General features: G+C 39.8%; 1 protein-coding gene across 4 annotated transcripts in view; it reads left to right on the top strand.

The window, feature by feature from the left end:
- Positions 1–13,905, top strand: part of kif26ab (kinesin family member 26Ab) — an 80,683-nt gene extending 66,778 nt beyond the window's left edge. For all 4 annotated transcript variants that reach the window (XM_017476874.3, XM_017476877.3, XM_017476875.3 and 1 more), the window contains 9 exons: positions 1,118–1,380; positions 2,704–2,887; positions 4,658–4,817; positions 5,266–5,428; positions 5,870–9,185; positions 9,512–9,705; positions 11,061–11,084; positions 11,380–11,530; positions 11,623–13,905. In XM_017476874.3, coding sequence (XP_017332363.1) covers positions 1,118–1,380; positions 2,704–2,887; positions 4,658–4,817; positions 5,266–5,428; positions 5,870–9,185; positions 9,512–9,705; positions 11,061–11,084; positions 11,380–11,530; positions 11,623–11,801 — 4,634 coding nt within the window. In that variant the 3' untranslated portion in view covers positions 11,802–13,905. The remainder of the gene's footprint in view (positions 1–1,117; positions 1,381–2,703; positions 2,888–4,657; positions 4,818–5,265; positions 5,429–5,869; positions 9,186–9,511; positions 9,706–11,060; positions 11,085–11,379; positions 11,531–11,622) is intronic.
- The last annotated feature ends 1,114 nt before the right edge of the window (positions 13,906–15,019 follow it).

The following is a 15,019-nucleotide window of genomic DNA, read 5'->3' as shown; positions in this document are numbered from 1 at the left end:
TGTTACAAGTAACAAGTAGTGAGGTTTTTAGTTTGGGAAAGTAGTGAAGTGGTTGCATTATATAAATCAAGTAGCTTACAAGGGTTAAGTGCAAATGTTCTAACACCACAGTTTCTAAAACAACGACTAATTCAGATTCACAACCCACCAATAAAATCCAGCGAATAAAAAGAAGAAGAAAGAACTAATTAACATGGACTTGTTTGAGAAATGTCCTTGATCACGTAATGTGACTTAACCACAAACAGATTAACAACGACAAAACAGTTTCACAGTGAAAAAAAATATCATTGTTGACAGGTTGGTATGGTCAGAGTTTTTTAAAGAACATATATTTGACAGTAATGAAAGGTGACTGGATAAGGAGATAAAAATTATGATAGGGTATTATTTAACAGTGTGAAATCATTGTCGAGTTGGTGGTAAAAATGGTACTACAGTAAACATTCCCATCTCTCCACCCTGTTGATCATTTTCTCATCACTGCACATCTTCGACTGGTTTATTCCTTATTTCAGTTGTCTAGTGTATATAAACACTACATACCACACGCAGTCTATATTTGAATCCGTTATGTATTTCTTGTTGTATTTCTTCTTATGTATTTCTTAAGTGTCATTTGGTTGGATGCACGTTTTCCTTCAAGTTAAGGAATTTTGGATGGAAATATCTTCTAGGATATAATCTTCTAGGTTGAAGCAGACCTCCAAAAACTTGTTGTTTACTATCCCACCCTTTAGTTTGATTGACAGCCAGCAAATATCTTAAACCATAACAGAATTCTTAGAGAAATTGTGATGAATCACAACCTAGGGTTCCTTAATGTTAACATTTTTTTGCTTATAGTATGTGAGCTCAGCATACTTTTGTACTGTTGTGTTATGAAGAAAAGACCCCTACAGCATGACATCTTAACTATAACTAACGCATTCCCACTCTCTTTCTCTCATATTTCTCACATATAACACTGCTAAATTAATTTTGGGTAGACGTGTAATAACTGATATCATCAGTAGAAAAGGTTCTTTTGAAATTCCAGAGCTCTGCACACACCAGTATGCGGAGCGGTTCTCAATACACTGCCAGAATTAACAGCTTGCTCTCTCCCCCTCACCAGGGAAGACGTACACCATGATTGGCAAAGACAGCTCTTCGCAGAGCCTTGGCATTGCGCCCTGTGCCATCTCCTGGCTCTTCAAGCTCATCAGCGAGCGCAGGGAGAAAACTGGCACACGCTTTTCTGTACGTGTCTCAGCTGTGGAGATCTACGGCAAAGACGAAGGTCTGCAGGATCTGCTCTCGGATGTCTCAACAGGCAGTCTGCAGGATGGCGAGTCGCCAGGGGTCTACCTGCGCGAGGACCCCATCTGTGGCACACAGGTTAGTGAGAGCTCAGGGCTAGGGCTTTATTGTTATTTTTGTCTTGTTCTCTTTTAAATATGAACCTTTAAGTCTTATATAGGTCTTCTCTGAGCATGTTTGGTTTGCTGTCTGTGCATTAATAAAATAATGGGTTGTTTGGCAGCATTTTTTTATAGTGTAAAGTCATGAAGCCTTGTACTGACAGGCAGCTGTTTCACCCCTCCCCATATAGAGGTGCTGCTGATGTGTATCTCTCCCTTCCCCCACCAGGTTCCTCATTGGAGGAGGGTAAATGCTAGTGGGGTATTTGACGTTTGGGGAGATGTGGTGGAGGGTAGTTGAAAGAACTGCCAGGTGTTGGCATCAGATGTTGTTTTTTGGGATCCATATGAGGCCAACACTTCAAAGGCTGCCTATAGGCTTGTGAAGTTTAGATGGATGGAGTCAGGCTCCATTCACTGTTCCTCAGAGTGTTCTCCCTTCTCCTCAGTGCTAGCGCTGCTACCTGGGATAGTCACTGCTTATTTCAAGCTTGAGTTTATCCGATTGATGTAACATTCATTAATAATACTGATTCATTTCACCACTTTAGGGCAATTTCAGAGCCATGGTGGATCTGGAGCCTGTTCCAGGAACACAGTGCACAAAGCGAGAATGAATACTGATACAATACAGATCAATGTTGCTACTTATTTTTAATGGAGATGTCACAGTTATAGGGTTCGTCTCATTTGAGCAGTTTTTAGCTATTTTATTAATCAACCTCTTTTCTTTGAATTGCTCCTAACAGGTTCTTAGCCTGCTGGTTCATCTCCCCTCTGGTACAGGCCTTTAAGGATCTTGACCTTTTAGCCTTTTTACCAATCGAGTTATGTTGAGATTGTTCCCACTGCACTCTCGATCTCTTGATCACTATCACTCTGTCAGTAATCCTTCTCCAACTCTAATGGGCTACCTGTGTGTAGAGCAGCTAAAATAGCTTTCTCTATTTCACCTTCATTACCAGTCTCTCTTTCGGTCTCTTTCAAACCATTAGAAAGAAGTGAAAATCTTGCCGTGACAACCCCTGCCCCCTTTCAGAGTTACATCAGAGACATCAGAATCAGGATATAAAAGAGGTTTAAGAAATGTATTAAGGAAATGGAAAGAGAAATGCAAACTTTTGATATAATGTTTTTTTTTTTTTTTTTTTACTGTTAATAACTGTTAATAACACACACACTTGTTGATCATTTTTGTTTACTGTGATGAAGAAGGAACATCTGTTATATTAATTATCCTTCATATTGTCTTGATGGTATGCAACAGTATCAGTGTATTTTTTTATGCAATTGGTTCCAGCTCCAGAATCACAGTGAGTTGCGGGCCCCGACCGCAGAAAAGGCTGCTTTCTTTCTGGACGCAGCCCTTGCAGCACGCAGTACCAGCTATCCTGACGCAGACGAGGAGGACCGGCGCAACTCGCATATGCTCTTCACGCTTCACATTTATCAGTATCGGATGGAGAAGAGTGGCAAGGGTGGAAGTGAGTATCTGCATGGATGTGTGTGTGTGTGTGTGTGTGTGTGTGTGTGTGTGTGTGTGTGTGTGTGTGTGTATTTGGTTAATTGACATTCCAGCTCTGATGATCTCCCTCTGTGCAGTTAATTGATAGGCTGCACTTCCATTTCCTTTTCTTTCTCACTTTTCATACTCGCAGAGGTGGAGAGCTGCATCTCAAACTCATTAATCTAATAGCTGAGATATTACAGACTAAATCAGAGTTACCGTCCCATCACCCATTCATTTTTTCTCTCAATCCATCATGTGGAAGGTAAATCACTCGGGCCTGTTTTGACCACTTCATTAAACTTTAATGGGAATTTTAACAGACAGTAATAATTCATGAGCAGCTAATGACCACAATAATAATGTGGAAGTACCTGTCACACTGCAGTGCTGCAGTTCTCATTAGCATAGGTAAATGCTGAATATTTGACAACAGAGGAAACACTCTGCACAGTAGTGTTAATGGAAATGGAAGCGGAGAATCTTTCAGAAAGAACAGAGCACAAAACAACACTGGAACAGTAAGGAGAATATAGCCTGCTCTGAAACTCGGTCGTTTTTCTCTGCAGTTATGTGAAATAATGTACATGTAGCAGGGGTAATGTGAGGCAGCTTCTGCATGAACTTATTGTGCCCCTCAGAGAAACTTTATGTGACATGCAGAATGACAGTTATAATGCCATGACAAAAGGTAATGATAGTTTTTCAAGAGCTTTTGTGCATTAAGCTGTAGTGCACTGAAAATGTCCTCATAAAATGATGTCATTTGTGACACAGACAATTTTATCTGACATTTCTTTTATGTTATTACATTCGCAACACACAGCAGTATGAGTTAAATATCTGTAGCAATGGTCCATGATGACTTGTGTAAGAAGACAAGGAGTTATTAATAGCACGTCTTACTGTATACAGTACGTCTGGGCATTTTATATATAGTTGTTTGTTTGGGCAGTTTGGCCCAGATTTGTATCAAATCAGACTGCAGATTACTCAGGAATAAATCACTGCCAGTCATGCTAGTCGCTGACCTACTCAAAGGGTGTGTAAGCGTCTGATTCTCTGTACACTTCCCGACATTACTGCACAGTAGGCGTGTCAGTGGTATGTTCTAACTTCTCTACCACTGTCTCAAACTCCCTGGTGAACTAGTTCCAAAAGATCATAAATCTACTGTAGCCACACTTTTACAGTTATAGGCCTGATTGGCTACTGGTTCTGTGAACTTTAAACATGCATGCAACATTTTGGCCTGAATTTGCAGAAGAGCAGCAACAGGACAATAGCATTAGCAGCAAGCTAGCCAGCTTACATTAGTGATAACTCTAACATGATTACTGTCTCAAACACTGATTAGTATGGTCAATGGTATAGATTTAACCAAGTACTGTGTCTGTATATTAACTGATCTGAAGTTAATACTGCTATAAACTAATTAAAATGTAGAGAAGGGGCACTTTACATTGTTCACAGTGTGCGCGACCATGTTGATTTGACATTGCTCTGTATATGAGGAAGGGCCTGGTAGTTGAGAAGACCAATCAAAGTTGCCGTCTTGAAATTTCAAGATGGGGGGGGCATTTTATGAGGTGTTTACTGATTGTAGGTGGGGAATTGCATAAGTCTCCTTATACACTCTGAATATCACTGTTTTGCCTAATATTCCCCAAGAACTTTAACATATTTCTTTGTCCTTTGTTTTCTCTCTGTATTTTGCGCTCTCTCCTATTTCCTCTCCTCCCTCCAGTGTCTGGTGGTAGAAGTAGACTGCACCTCATAGACCTGGGCAGCTGTGAGAAGGTGCTTAGTAAGAGCAGGGATGGAGGAGGAGGTCTGTGTCTGTCCCTCACTGCCTTAGGCAACGTCATCCTGGCTTTGACAAATGGAGCCAAACATGTACCATACAGGTAGGAGAACGCAGACTGGGACATTTTTTTTTTTTAAACAATATTAGTGATGTCAAAAAAATTATTTCTCTTTAGACATACGTCTTTCTCTTATACACATATTTTTATTCATAGCTTTTCATGTGAACTTACAAAAGACAGATGAGATTTGTTGTTATTCATTTTTCCAAAGACGTAACAGAGAAAGAGTGAACATGTAATCAAATCTGGCAGAAGCAAGATTACACATGCTGAGTGGTGTTGACAGGTTTACTATCAGCTTTGTATGCTGCTGATGTCATTCATAGTTCTCCGCAACATACTGTATAAAGATAAATTTGCACCTCTTTTGAGCTATTTGATCATTTCAGATAATGTCTAAAATATAGAATTTGTCAAAACAAGAAAAAACATGGTTTAAAAGCTTTCAGAAAAAAAATCCTTACTGATATTATTTTGTATTATTTAGGGATAGTAAGCTTACAATGCTGCTTCGTGATTCACTTGGGAACATCAACTGCAGGACAACAATGATAGCGCATGTCTCAGACTCACCTGGTGATTATGTTGATTCACTCACCACCATCCAGCTCGCCTCCCGAATTCACCGCATGAGGAAGAAAAAGTCCAAGGTCAGCAAAACCTTATTGGATGAAACCATTTGTAAAATTGTAAATAAAAACTGCTGTAATTTGCATTCAAGGTTGTCTTTGCACATACACTTTTGAAGTGTTTAAAAAAATGCTAAACATTTTTATAGTGGTAAATAAAACCTTAATTGTGTAAATTTGAAGAACAATAATATAAAGAACTACATTACTAACAATTAACTAACAATACCTGTTATCAGATTGTAGATATTTACTTACTGGCAAATCTAGCATAGATATAGGTACAGATAAAGATAACTTTACACTATTTCCTTTGACAGATAATCATACAATAAGTAATTCAGTATGACATATTTAAAAAATATATTATTATTAACATTCATATTTAGGTATAATTACTATATCTTATAGGCACCCTAGTCCATATTATTAATGCTAATCTATGCTTTATTGCTTGCGCAGTATGCATCCAGTTCCTCTGGAGGTGAAAGCTCCTGTGATGAAGGACGGATTCGCCGACCCCCACATTTAAGACCCTTCCATCCACGGACTGTGGCCCTGGACCCAGATCTGCCCTCACTACTGAGTGATCCAGATTACTCCTCAAGCAGTGAGCAGTCATGTGATACTGTTATTTATGTTGGCCCTGGTGGGGCTACAATTTCGGATCGTGAACTCAGTGACAACGAGGGTCCACCAGCCTTTGTTCCTATTATCCCATCTCTTAACAGAAAGCAGCGTTGTAAGGAAGGACCAACTGACCGAGACTATTTCAAGTGCAACACCTTTGCTGAGCTTCAAGAGCGACTGGAATGTATAGATGGTAGTGAGGAACCAAGTGCTTTTGTTGGTGAAGCTAGAGGAAGCCAAGTAAGCCCTAAGACGGACATTATCTCAATAAAGCCCAAAGAAGGTTCTGTTTTGGTTGCCTTCAAGGCTCCTACCAAAACATCATCTTCCCAGCAGGACAATATATTATCCAAACAGCCAGTTTCTGCTCCCAGTAAACAGCCCAGCAGCCCCAAACACAAGTCCAAAAATGAACATTCCAAATGGCAAAATGCTTCAACGTCAGATGAAGATATGCCTGTGACTGCCTGTTGTTCAAGGGCAGATAGTGAAAAGGTGCTGGTAACAGACAGCTTAGCTCCATGTTCCCCAGGGAAACAAGATAAGTCAGCAGCATTTCAAAGCTCAGAGCCAGTGGTGAGAGAAAAGGTTTTCTACAACAGGAAACAACTACCCAAGCCTGCTCCTTCACCCCCACAACAAAGAAACAGTGCAAAGGCTAATAGTGAATCAGAAGAAAAGTCTGCCATAAGGATACCACCCATTGGAATGAGCCATCAAGTACAGAAGCAGTGTGGTTCAGGTGGCAACTCCCCTCTTTTGAGCAGGGTTCATCATCTAAACCCCAAGACCCCACTAGAGGTGTGCCAGCTAAAGTCCACACTTAGGGAGCGGGATATTTTAAGGACTACTGTAACTCTGCAGCAACCAGTTGAGCTGAATGGAGAGGATGAGTTAGTGTTCACCCTTGTAGAAGAACTATCAATTGGAAGTATTATGGACAACGGAAGACCCTCCAGTATCATAAGCTTCAATAGTGATTGCTCTGTACAGGCCCTTGCTTCAGGATCGAGACCAGTAAGCATAATTAGCAGCATCAATGATGAGTTTGATGCATATACATCCAGTGTGGGTGCCTCTCAAGTAAATATTGAGACGGTAGCACCATTTTCAGAGGAAACATTTGTCTCTTTAGACAGTCGTGGTTCTTCAATCAGTTCTTGGCTTAGTGAAGTAAGTGTCTGCACCACAGAGAGTGAAGGAGCACAGTCTGCAGATGTCTTCCTTCCTGACGGTACACAAATTAAGGCCGGAAGTGCTTTCTACCTTGATTCTCTTGGTATGTTTCAAACCAGTCCCCAGAAGGAACCCAATAACTCATTGAATGATAGTGGATTTGGTTTCTCAGAACTGGATAGTGACAGTGCAACTTCAAGTAAACTCTCACTTAGTAAATGCTCATCCTCTCCAGAGTCCATAAAAGCTTCTGTCAGAAATCCTTTAAAAATGGCAAAACCAAATAACATTAATTCATCTCCAACCCAGACCCTGCAAGACCCTTACAGTGTCCACTGCAGTCTTCCCAGGAAAATAAAACCTACCTCATCCACAGTCCAGACCAGTAGCATCAGTGAGAGCAGTAATGGTAGCAGTTGGAGACGTGAACCACTGAGGCTAGAGGGCAAGTCAGATGACCCATGGCATCGAAAAGAGAATGTGTCAGATTTGCCTGTGGCCTCAAATTCAAGTCTTTCTTCCAAACAGTTTAAAAATGGAATAAGTGGCATACCCACTAGAAAAGCAGGCACAGACTTTAACAGTATTTCACGAATACCCACAACACAGGGGTCTACTTCATCTCAAAGGGTGGTAGATGGATGTGAAAAATCCAGCAACATTAAATGTCACAGCAAAATGCCACAGCTCAGAAGAGGTGCCACCACGCTTGGGACTGTTCCAGTCATTCATACATCTGTTGATGTCAAGGTTGGCCTTGACATTGGATCGTCAGGTAGCTGGATGTTTTCATCTTTGGAAAAAACTGGGAAAGCAAATAAGCAGGACATTAGTATGCTGCCTGGTGGTGTATCACCTCCTCCACCACCGGTGCGTAAGTCCAGTCTGGATCAGAAGAATCGAATATTGCTACCACCAAGTGCCTTAAAGTCTGTGTGTGAGACAGGAAAGTCACTGGTATTCAGGCCTGCAAAGTCAGAGGATGAATATGATCTGCGGTACAGAGGAGACTCCCACAGTTTAAAAACATCCAATTTGAGGTTAGATCATAGTTTACTAAAAGCAACATCAAGTCTCAAAGCCAGAGGAGCAAGAGGGGAAGCTGGACAAATGTATGGAAGCCAGGTATCCCTAGAAAGGTCTGACAGTTTGACATCTTTAGGATCTAAACCTGTACTCAGTCGAGAGAACAGTGGAGCCAGTCTTGGTGGAAAGTCAAGCAAATCTGTTACTAAGTTTGGATCACCTGTTGCCACCTCTTCCCCAATCACTACCTCGCCAAATCCCTGTGTTAATCAAGTCACCACGGGAAAAAATGGGCCGATCAAAAACAGCCTTAATGCAAGACCAGTGCCTGTAAATGGAAACAAAGCTCGCACATTATCTGCAAGCAATTCCAAAGCCCTAAGTTCCTCAACTAAGTCTCTGACAACATCTGCAACAAGGAATGCTAGCCTCCCACCTTCAGGAAAGAGTGCATTACCTCGTGCAGGAGCAGGATGTAATGGTAAATCTACAAGGGGAACTATTATGGGTACTAAGCAAGCCATGCGAGCAACTAACAACCGAGTAGGTGAGCTAGCATCAGGTAGTCCTTCTGGAAAACAACCAAGGGGATCTGGTGATTCTGACAGTGGGAACGACAGTGGTGTGAACCTTAATGAAGACAAGCCTACACCTATCCCCATCCTGCCTTCTCCTTATAGCAAGATCACTGCTCCGAGACGGCCACAGAGGTACAGCAGTGGGCATGGAAGTGACAACAGCAGTGTCCTTAGTGGAGAGCTGCCCCCTGCCATGGGGCGAACTGCACTGTTCTACCACAGTGGTGGAAGTAGTGGGTATGAGAGCATGATCAGAGACAGTGAGGCCACTGGAAGTGCATCTTCAGCCCATGACTCTATGAGTGAAAGTGGGATCTCTTCCAATATGCGGCTCAGGAGCTCAAAACCACCCAAAAAGAGATCAAATGGTGAGTAGTATGGTGAAAGTTACCCAGTTTTACAGGGATTTGTTTTTTCTCATAGTTTCTTAGGTCCTGTTCTTACTCATTATCAGTCTGTGTAACATTGATACGATTTCATACATACTTGCAGGTAGATAAAGCTCTCCTCTGTGATATGTCTTTATTTTATATTACTTCATTTGATATGTTTGACACTCTGACCATCAATATATCCATGTATTGTGCTGTTTCATGTGTGCACATTTCTCTTTCGACTGAATTATTATTATTTTTCAATGTTTGTTGTTATTTGTACTGTAACTCTCACTCTCCACATCATCTGAACATTCTAGGCATTCAGAGGCGGCGTCTTATCCCTGCTCCTTTACCAGACACTTCCTCTCTGGGAATGAAGGCTGGAGCCACAGGCCAGTGGGTGGACCTGCCTCCTATATCTGGCCCATTGAAAGAGCCCTTCGAAATCAAGGTGTATGAGATCGATGATGTAGAGAGGTTGCAGAGGCGGAGACAAGAACAACCAACAGAGGTGAGTAAATGAGGATCCAAATAAAATATGCTCAGGTTCTGGCTCAGTGTTTTTTCTGTTATGATGCAATGTTTTTATTATGACTACAGCCTGTAAATTTTAGTGTTGATTCAAATGTTGATTTTTCTATGTAAAACAGTTGAACTATCCCAGATATTATTTTTATTTCATGTTTTTCTGGTCATTCTATCATTTTCAAGTCCCCAGTCACTATTTTGAAGTTGATCATACGAGCATTAGCTGAAGTATATGTCAGCTCCTTACATCTTATTAAAAGATGGTGCTAATTTATGGCTCAGACTCTTGACCTTCCGATGACGGTGTCTGAATATGTTACCACATAGCTTCATGTGTATGAAGGTTTTGTGTGACTTTGGCGGTAGGACTCGTCGTTCAGGGGACCAGAACATAAAACTCTCTCCCAGTAGTGCATAAGTCTCTCAAGTATTTATTTTTAACTATTGATATTCCGAAGTAAAATATAGTGAAGGGAATATGACACCAGTGCTGTTTCCATTCTGTAGGGAAACATTTTATTTATTGGGTGATATTGAGAAAGATATAATATTCTTCTGCCAATCACACAGTATCTTTCAGCATACCAATATGATACTATACAAATTGTCTGCTTTCTCCGATTGGTGTGTCTTAAGCAGTACTGTAACAAATATTTTATATAATTTATACACTATATGGCGAAACATATGTGTATACCTGACCATTATACCCATATGTGCTTATTGAACATCCCATGGGGATTTGCCCATTCAGCCACCGAAGCATTAGTGAGGTCAGACACTGATGTTGGATGAGAAGGCCTAGTGAACAGTCAGCATTCTAACTCATCCAGGTTTTCCGTTGGATTGAAGTCAGGTCTATGTGCAGGCTACTTGAGTTCTTCCACACCAACCTTGGCAAACCATGTCTTTATGGCACTTGCTTTGTGCACCCTGGCACTGTCATTCTGGAACAGGTTTGGGCCTCTTGATTTCCATGAAGGAAAATCACAAAGCTACAGCATACAAAGACATTCTAGCAATTGTGTGCTTTCAGCTTTGTGGCAACAGTTTGGGAAAGGCCTACTATGGGTGTGATGGTCAGGTGTCCACATACATTTGACCATATAGTGTATACTCTAGATTTGTTTTCACTATAACATAGTACATCTAAAACTTGATTTGTTCAGAAACCAGCAAAACCCCAAATCAGGTAAGAATAGTTTTTGACCTAAATCTTGTTTCTGTAAAAATGTACAATTATAGCTTCCAACTCAGAATACTGGATACATTTGAACTGTGCATGTTTATATTTCGTTATAGACCTAACTTTTACACCCCGCTTCTGTTTTTATGCAGCAGTCAATTCAGGATGTTGATAAGGTACGTTGATCAAGCCGGATGGATATAACATAATGAATACAGAATGAATAAGTGAATAAAAAGGAGTGAATAAAAAGTTGGAGGTTCCATTAACAATTCATGTTATTCGAGGAAGCATGTATTCCTATATTACAATACCAGGAAAATGGTTTTGATCCTTATAAATATCACTGTAAATATCACTGCTGTATCCTGTGATTCATTTGTAAAGGGAATACTTCACTCTGTTGCAAGTATACAATACAAATCACTAATGTTGGTTTTTGCCTAACTCTCCAATCACCTCTCTCTGTAGGATCTGCTGTATTTTAACACAAAGCTGAAGGATGTTGAGCGGCGGCAGCAACAGATCAGAGATCTCAGAATTAAACATGGCACTCTAAAGGAAGAACTGGAGGACACCAAAGCCAGACTGATGATGGACCCCAGAAAGTGGATTGGAGAGTGTGAGTTTTAGAATTAGCATTTAAGTATTTCACTTGAGTCTAGTCATTTTAAATGTTCTCCATTAAGTAATGATTGATTGTGCCCCATACAGTTGAGGTGGACCAGGACCTGGACCCGGAGTCACAGGAGTACTTGGAGGCACTAGAGCAAGTCACGAGTGAACTGGACTACTGCGTCAACCTATGCAAGTCACGTGTTATGATGGTGACCTGCTTTGACATCAGAGTAGTATCGGAGATTCAAGAAGGACCGCGAGAAGTGGAGGTATGAAAGTAGGATGGGATAGAAGTAGAGATAAATGAGGAGGTGAAGAAGTGAGAAAGAATCTTGGAAGTCTGAATGGAAGGAAAATGAAATGTAGCAGCCTATTCACTGATACGAAGAACAAAAAAAAGACAAGGAATAAACTTAAAAGACTGGTGCACTGAAGACTACATAGAGGAGGATTGTGTTATCTTTGAGAAATGACTGGTACTGGTAATATATAGTGCCTCGCTCTGTGTAATGAATTTGAATGGGAAAAAAAGCAACAACCTGATATTTTTGGATCATCTAATACGTTGAAACAAGACAGACTGTCATCATTCAGCCAAGAGTTTTTCTTGCTATACCATAAAGTGCCTTTGTGATATAATTTCAATCATTATTTTTTGTATTGGTGCTAGTTCTCTAACCAGCATACCTAAGCCAACCCTTAACATATTACTTTTAAGAAGAAAATGATTTTATATTGCATTGTATAGTGTATTTATATGATTAAACAGTCTGTAAAATACAGTTTTTTGTGGGAAGATTACAGGCAAGAGGAAAGAGAAGCAATAAGCTAATGTTATTGCATTTTCCTAGACTTTGCCTTTCTCCTGTAATATCACCTTTCAGCATTTTGTCATCTAACCTCTGGAGCCTTATGTTCTCTTTCTAGTGACGGTGTGTGACTTTCTAACTTGCATATCAAGCAAATCTGTGATGTCTTTTAAAGAGCTATGTTTGTAACACTGTTATAAGTCAACCACTGCCAACCTTGGTTGAACCCATGCTTAACATATATCCCTTCAACTTGGACTCAGTGGCCTTGAGTAATTTAAGGTGAATAGAACATGACATGATAATATCTGTATAAGAACACCTTCTCTAATATGATTGATGTCTTGCATTTTTTTTTTTTTTTTTTTTTTTTTACATTTTGATACTCTCTTTGTATCTCTTTCTTCTCTCAAATTGAACGTGACTTATCTAGCTTTTTATCTAATTTACAGTTAAATCTATTCATTTTGTATGACCATTCAGTGCGATCCGATTTAAAAAAAAATTATGTTAGCTCTGGTCCTTGTTTACATTTTCTGAGACTGCAGCAGTGTGAATTCATCATTGGTCCCTGTAGACTAGCTGTTGTTTGCATAAAGCTGTTCATGATTCATGCAGTCTGACAGGTTTTGTAGAATTCAGCAAAGACTGAGACGTCTCTCAACCAGTAGAAAAAAGTGCAACAGCTAAAAACCTGACCCATAAATAGTTCAAAATAGATAATGAATTTGCTTTTCAGAAGCTGAGGGAGAGGTGATCATGAACAAGGAACTGAAATAGTCAGGATTTTTTTTAATTACAAACCATGCACTGATGAAATTGACTACAAAACTCCTACAGACGTTTTAACATTGTTTTAACGATCCACTGTGGATAAGATACACTGGAGTACTAGTGCCAGGCATTGGTTTTATGCATTCTTGCAGTCTGTTCATGTAGAACCTCAAAATGCTTTTGCCTTTAGCACAAATGCACTGGCCTTATTTGGAGTTTCAGAGCATTTCTTTCTGCCTTTTTTTAATGCTCTTTACAGATTAACTTGCCTAAACTCTCACAAATACCTCTGTATTCCTGATGTCATGGAGGCAACTGTACAGGTGTAGATTGTCCACAATGGCTGTTTGTTAACTGTCTTTCAAAATACATTTGTGAGTGACTTTTGCATACCAGCATAATTACGAAGGTGGTTATTTCTACTGTTCATTAGATATTTGAAAACCTTTTCCTTGTTAACCTTTACAAGTATACACACTCAGGCCCTTTCTTACAATGCTGCATGAGATTTTTTTTTTTCTATTATTATTTCTTAGATATGTTCTTGTTCATTTTTACATGTATTTTTTAATGATGATGCTGGAGTTCACTGTCATGGGCAGTTATAAACATGAATTAACCAACTAACACCAAACAAAACTTTTTTTATTCTAAATGTATGTTATGTCATATTTCATATCAGATCATATTTTCAAATGTTTTTTTGGTTTTGTAAAAGATTTTCAAACTGTGTAAAAATGTATGATATGGCAACTTGGTATGACTTTTTCTGTTGTGAATAAAACGTTCCTTCTTATTGTTGTGTTCACCTCTGTTTTCAATACCATTAAGCAATACTTCAATGTGCTATGTACATTGATGGCCTTAAAAATACTTTAAAAGAAATATCATCCATCCATACCGCTTATCCTACACAGGACCAGGGGGAGCCTGGAGCCTATCCCAGGGGACTTGAGGAATGTGGCGGGAGACACTCTGGACAGGGTGCCCACCCATCACAGGGCACAAACACACACACATTCATACACTACAGACAATTTTAGAGATGCTAATCTGTCTACAATGTATGTCTTTGGTCTTGGAAAGGAAACCAGAACATGCAAACTCGGCCCACACATGGCGGTGGTGGGAATCAAATCCCCAACCCTGGAGGTGTGAGGCAAACATGCTAACCACTAAGCCACCATGCCCCATAATAAAATACCATAAAACCAAAAAAATGCAGGTTTCATTTAATGGTATTTTGTAATTTGGATGAAATATCAATTAAATAATACAAAGCTTCAAAGTTTCAAATATGTGACAAAAATCTGTGTACAAAAGGTAATAACAGTCAGTTTTGTAATCTCTCTAATGATTGGCTACAGTGCAATGGCACATTGCAAAGCAGCATGAGTGTTACTCACGCTGTAGGAGAAACTGTGGAACTGCTATATCTCAATAAAGCTGGATTAGAGGTGTGACATCAAACTGTCAGTATAGTTATACATATATAATAAATACAGTGGCTTATCTCATAGGACTAACTTTGATATAGAACTGTAGTGTAAGTGTCGCAAGAAGACTAAGACATAAGAATAAGATCTAGGATAGTTAATTCACTATGTGATGATTATACATGTAATGTTTATTCTGTTTATCACATGCACATATTTTAAGACATACAGCACCACAAAAGCTCTATAAAGAAATGGATAATGATAGGTAATCCACAGGTGTTGAATTACGAGAAGTAATGAGTGCTGTGGTCATTAACTATGCCAGCAAAACATGCATGCATGCACACACACCACAAGCTACCCTGTCACTCCATAATCCTGTTGTGTTGCCACCTGTTCTGAAGTTTACACACCAATGGGCTATTAGACCAAGGACCCACTCTTGTATGCACACACACCTACACCCACAAT

This window comes from Ictalurus punctatus, chromosome 9 (genome assembly GCF_001660625.3).
Source record: "Ictalurus punctatus breed USDA103 chromosome 9, Coco_2.0, whole genome shotgun sequence".
Taxonomy (NCBI): Eukaryota; Metazoa; Chordata; class Actinopteri; order Siluriformes; family Ictaluridae; genus Ictalurus; species Ictalurus punctatus.
The sequence above is the reverse complement of the archived record's forward strand: the minus strand, read 5'-3'. Positions and strand labels throughout refer to the sequence as shown.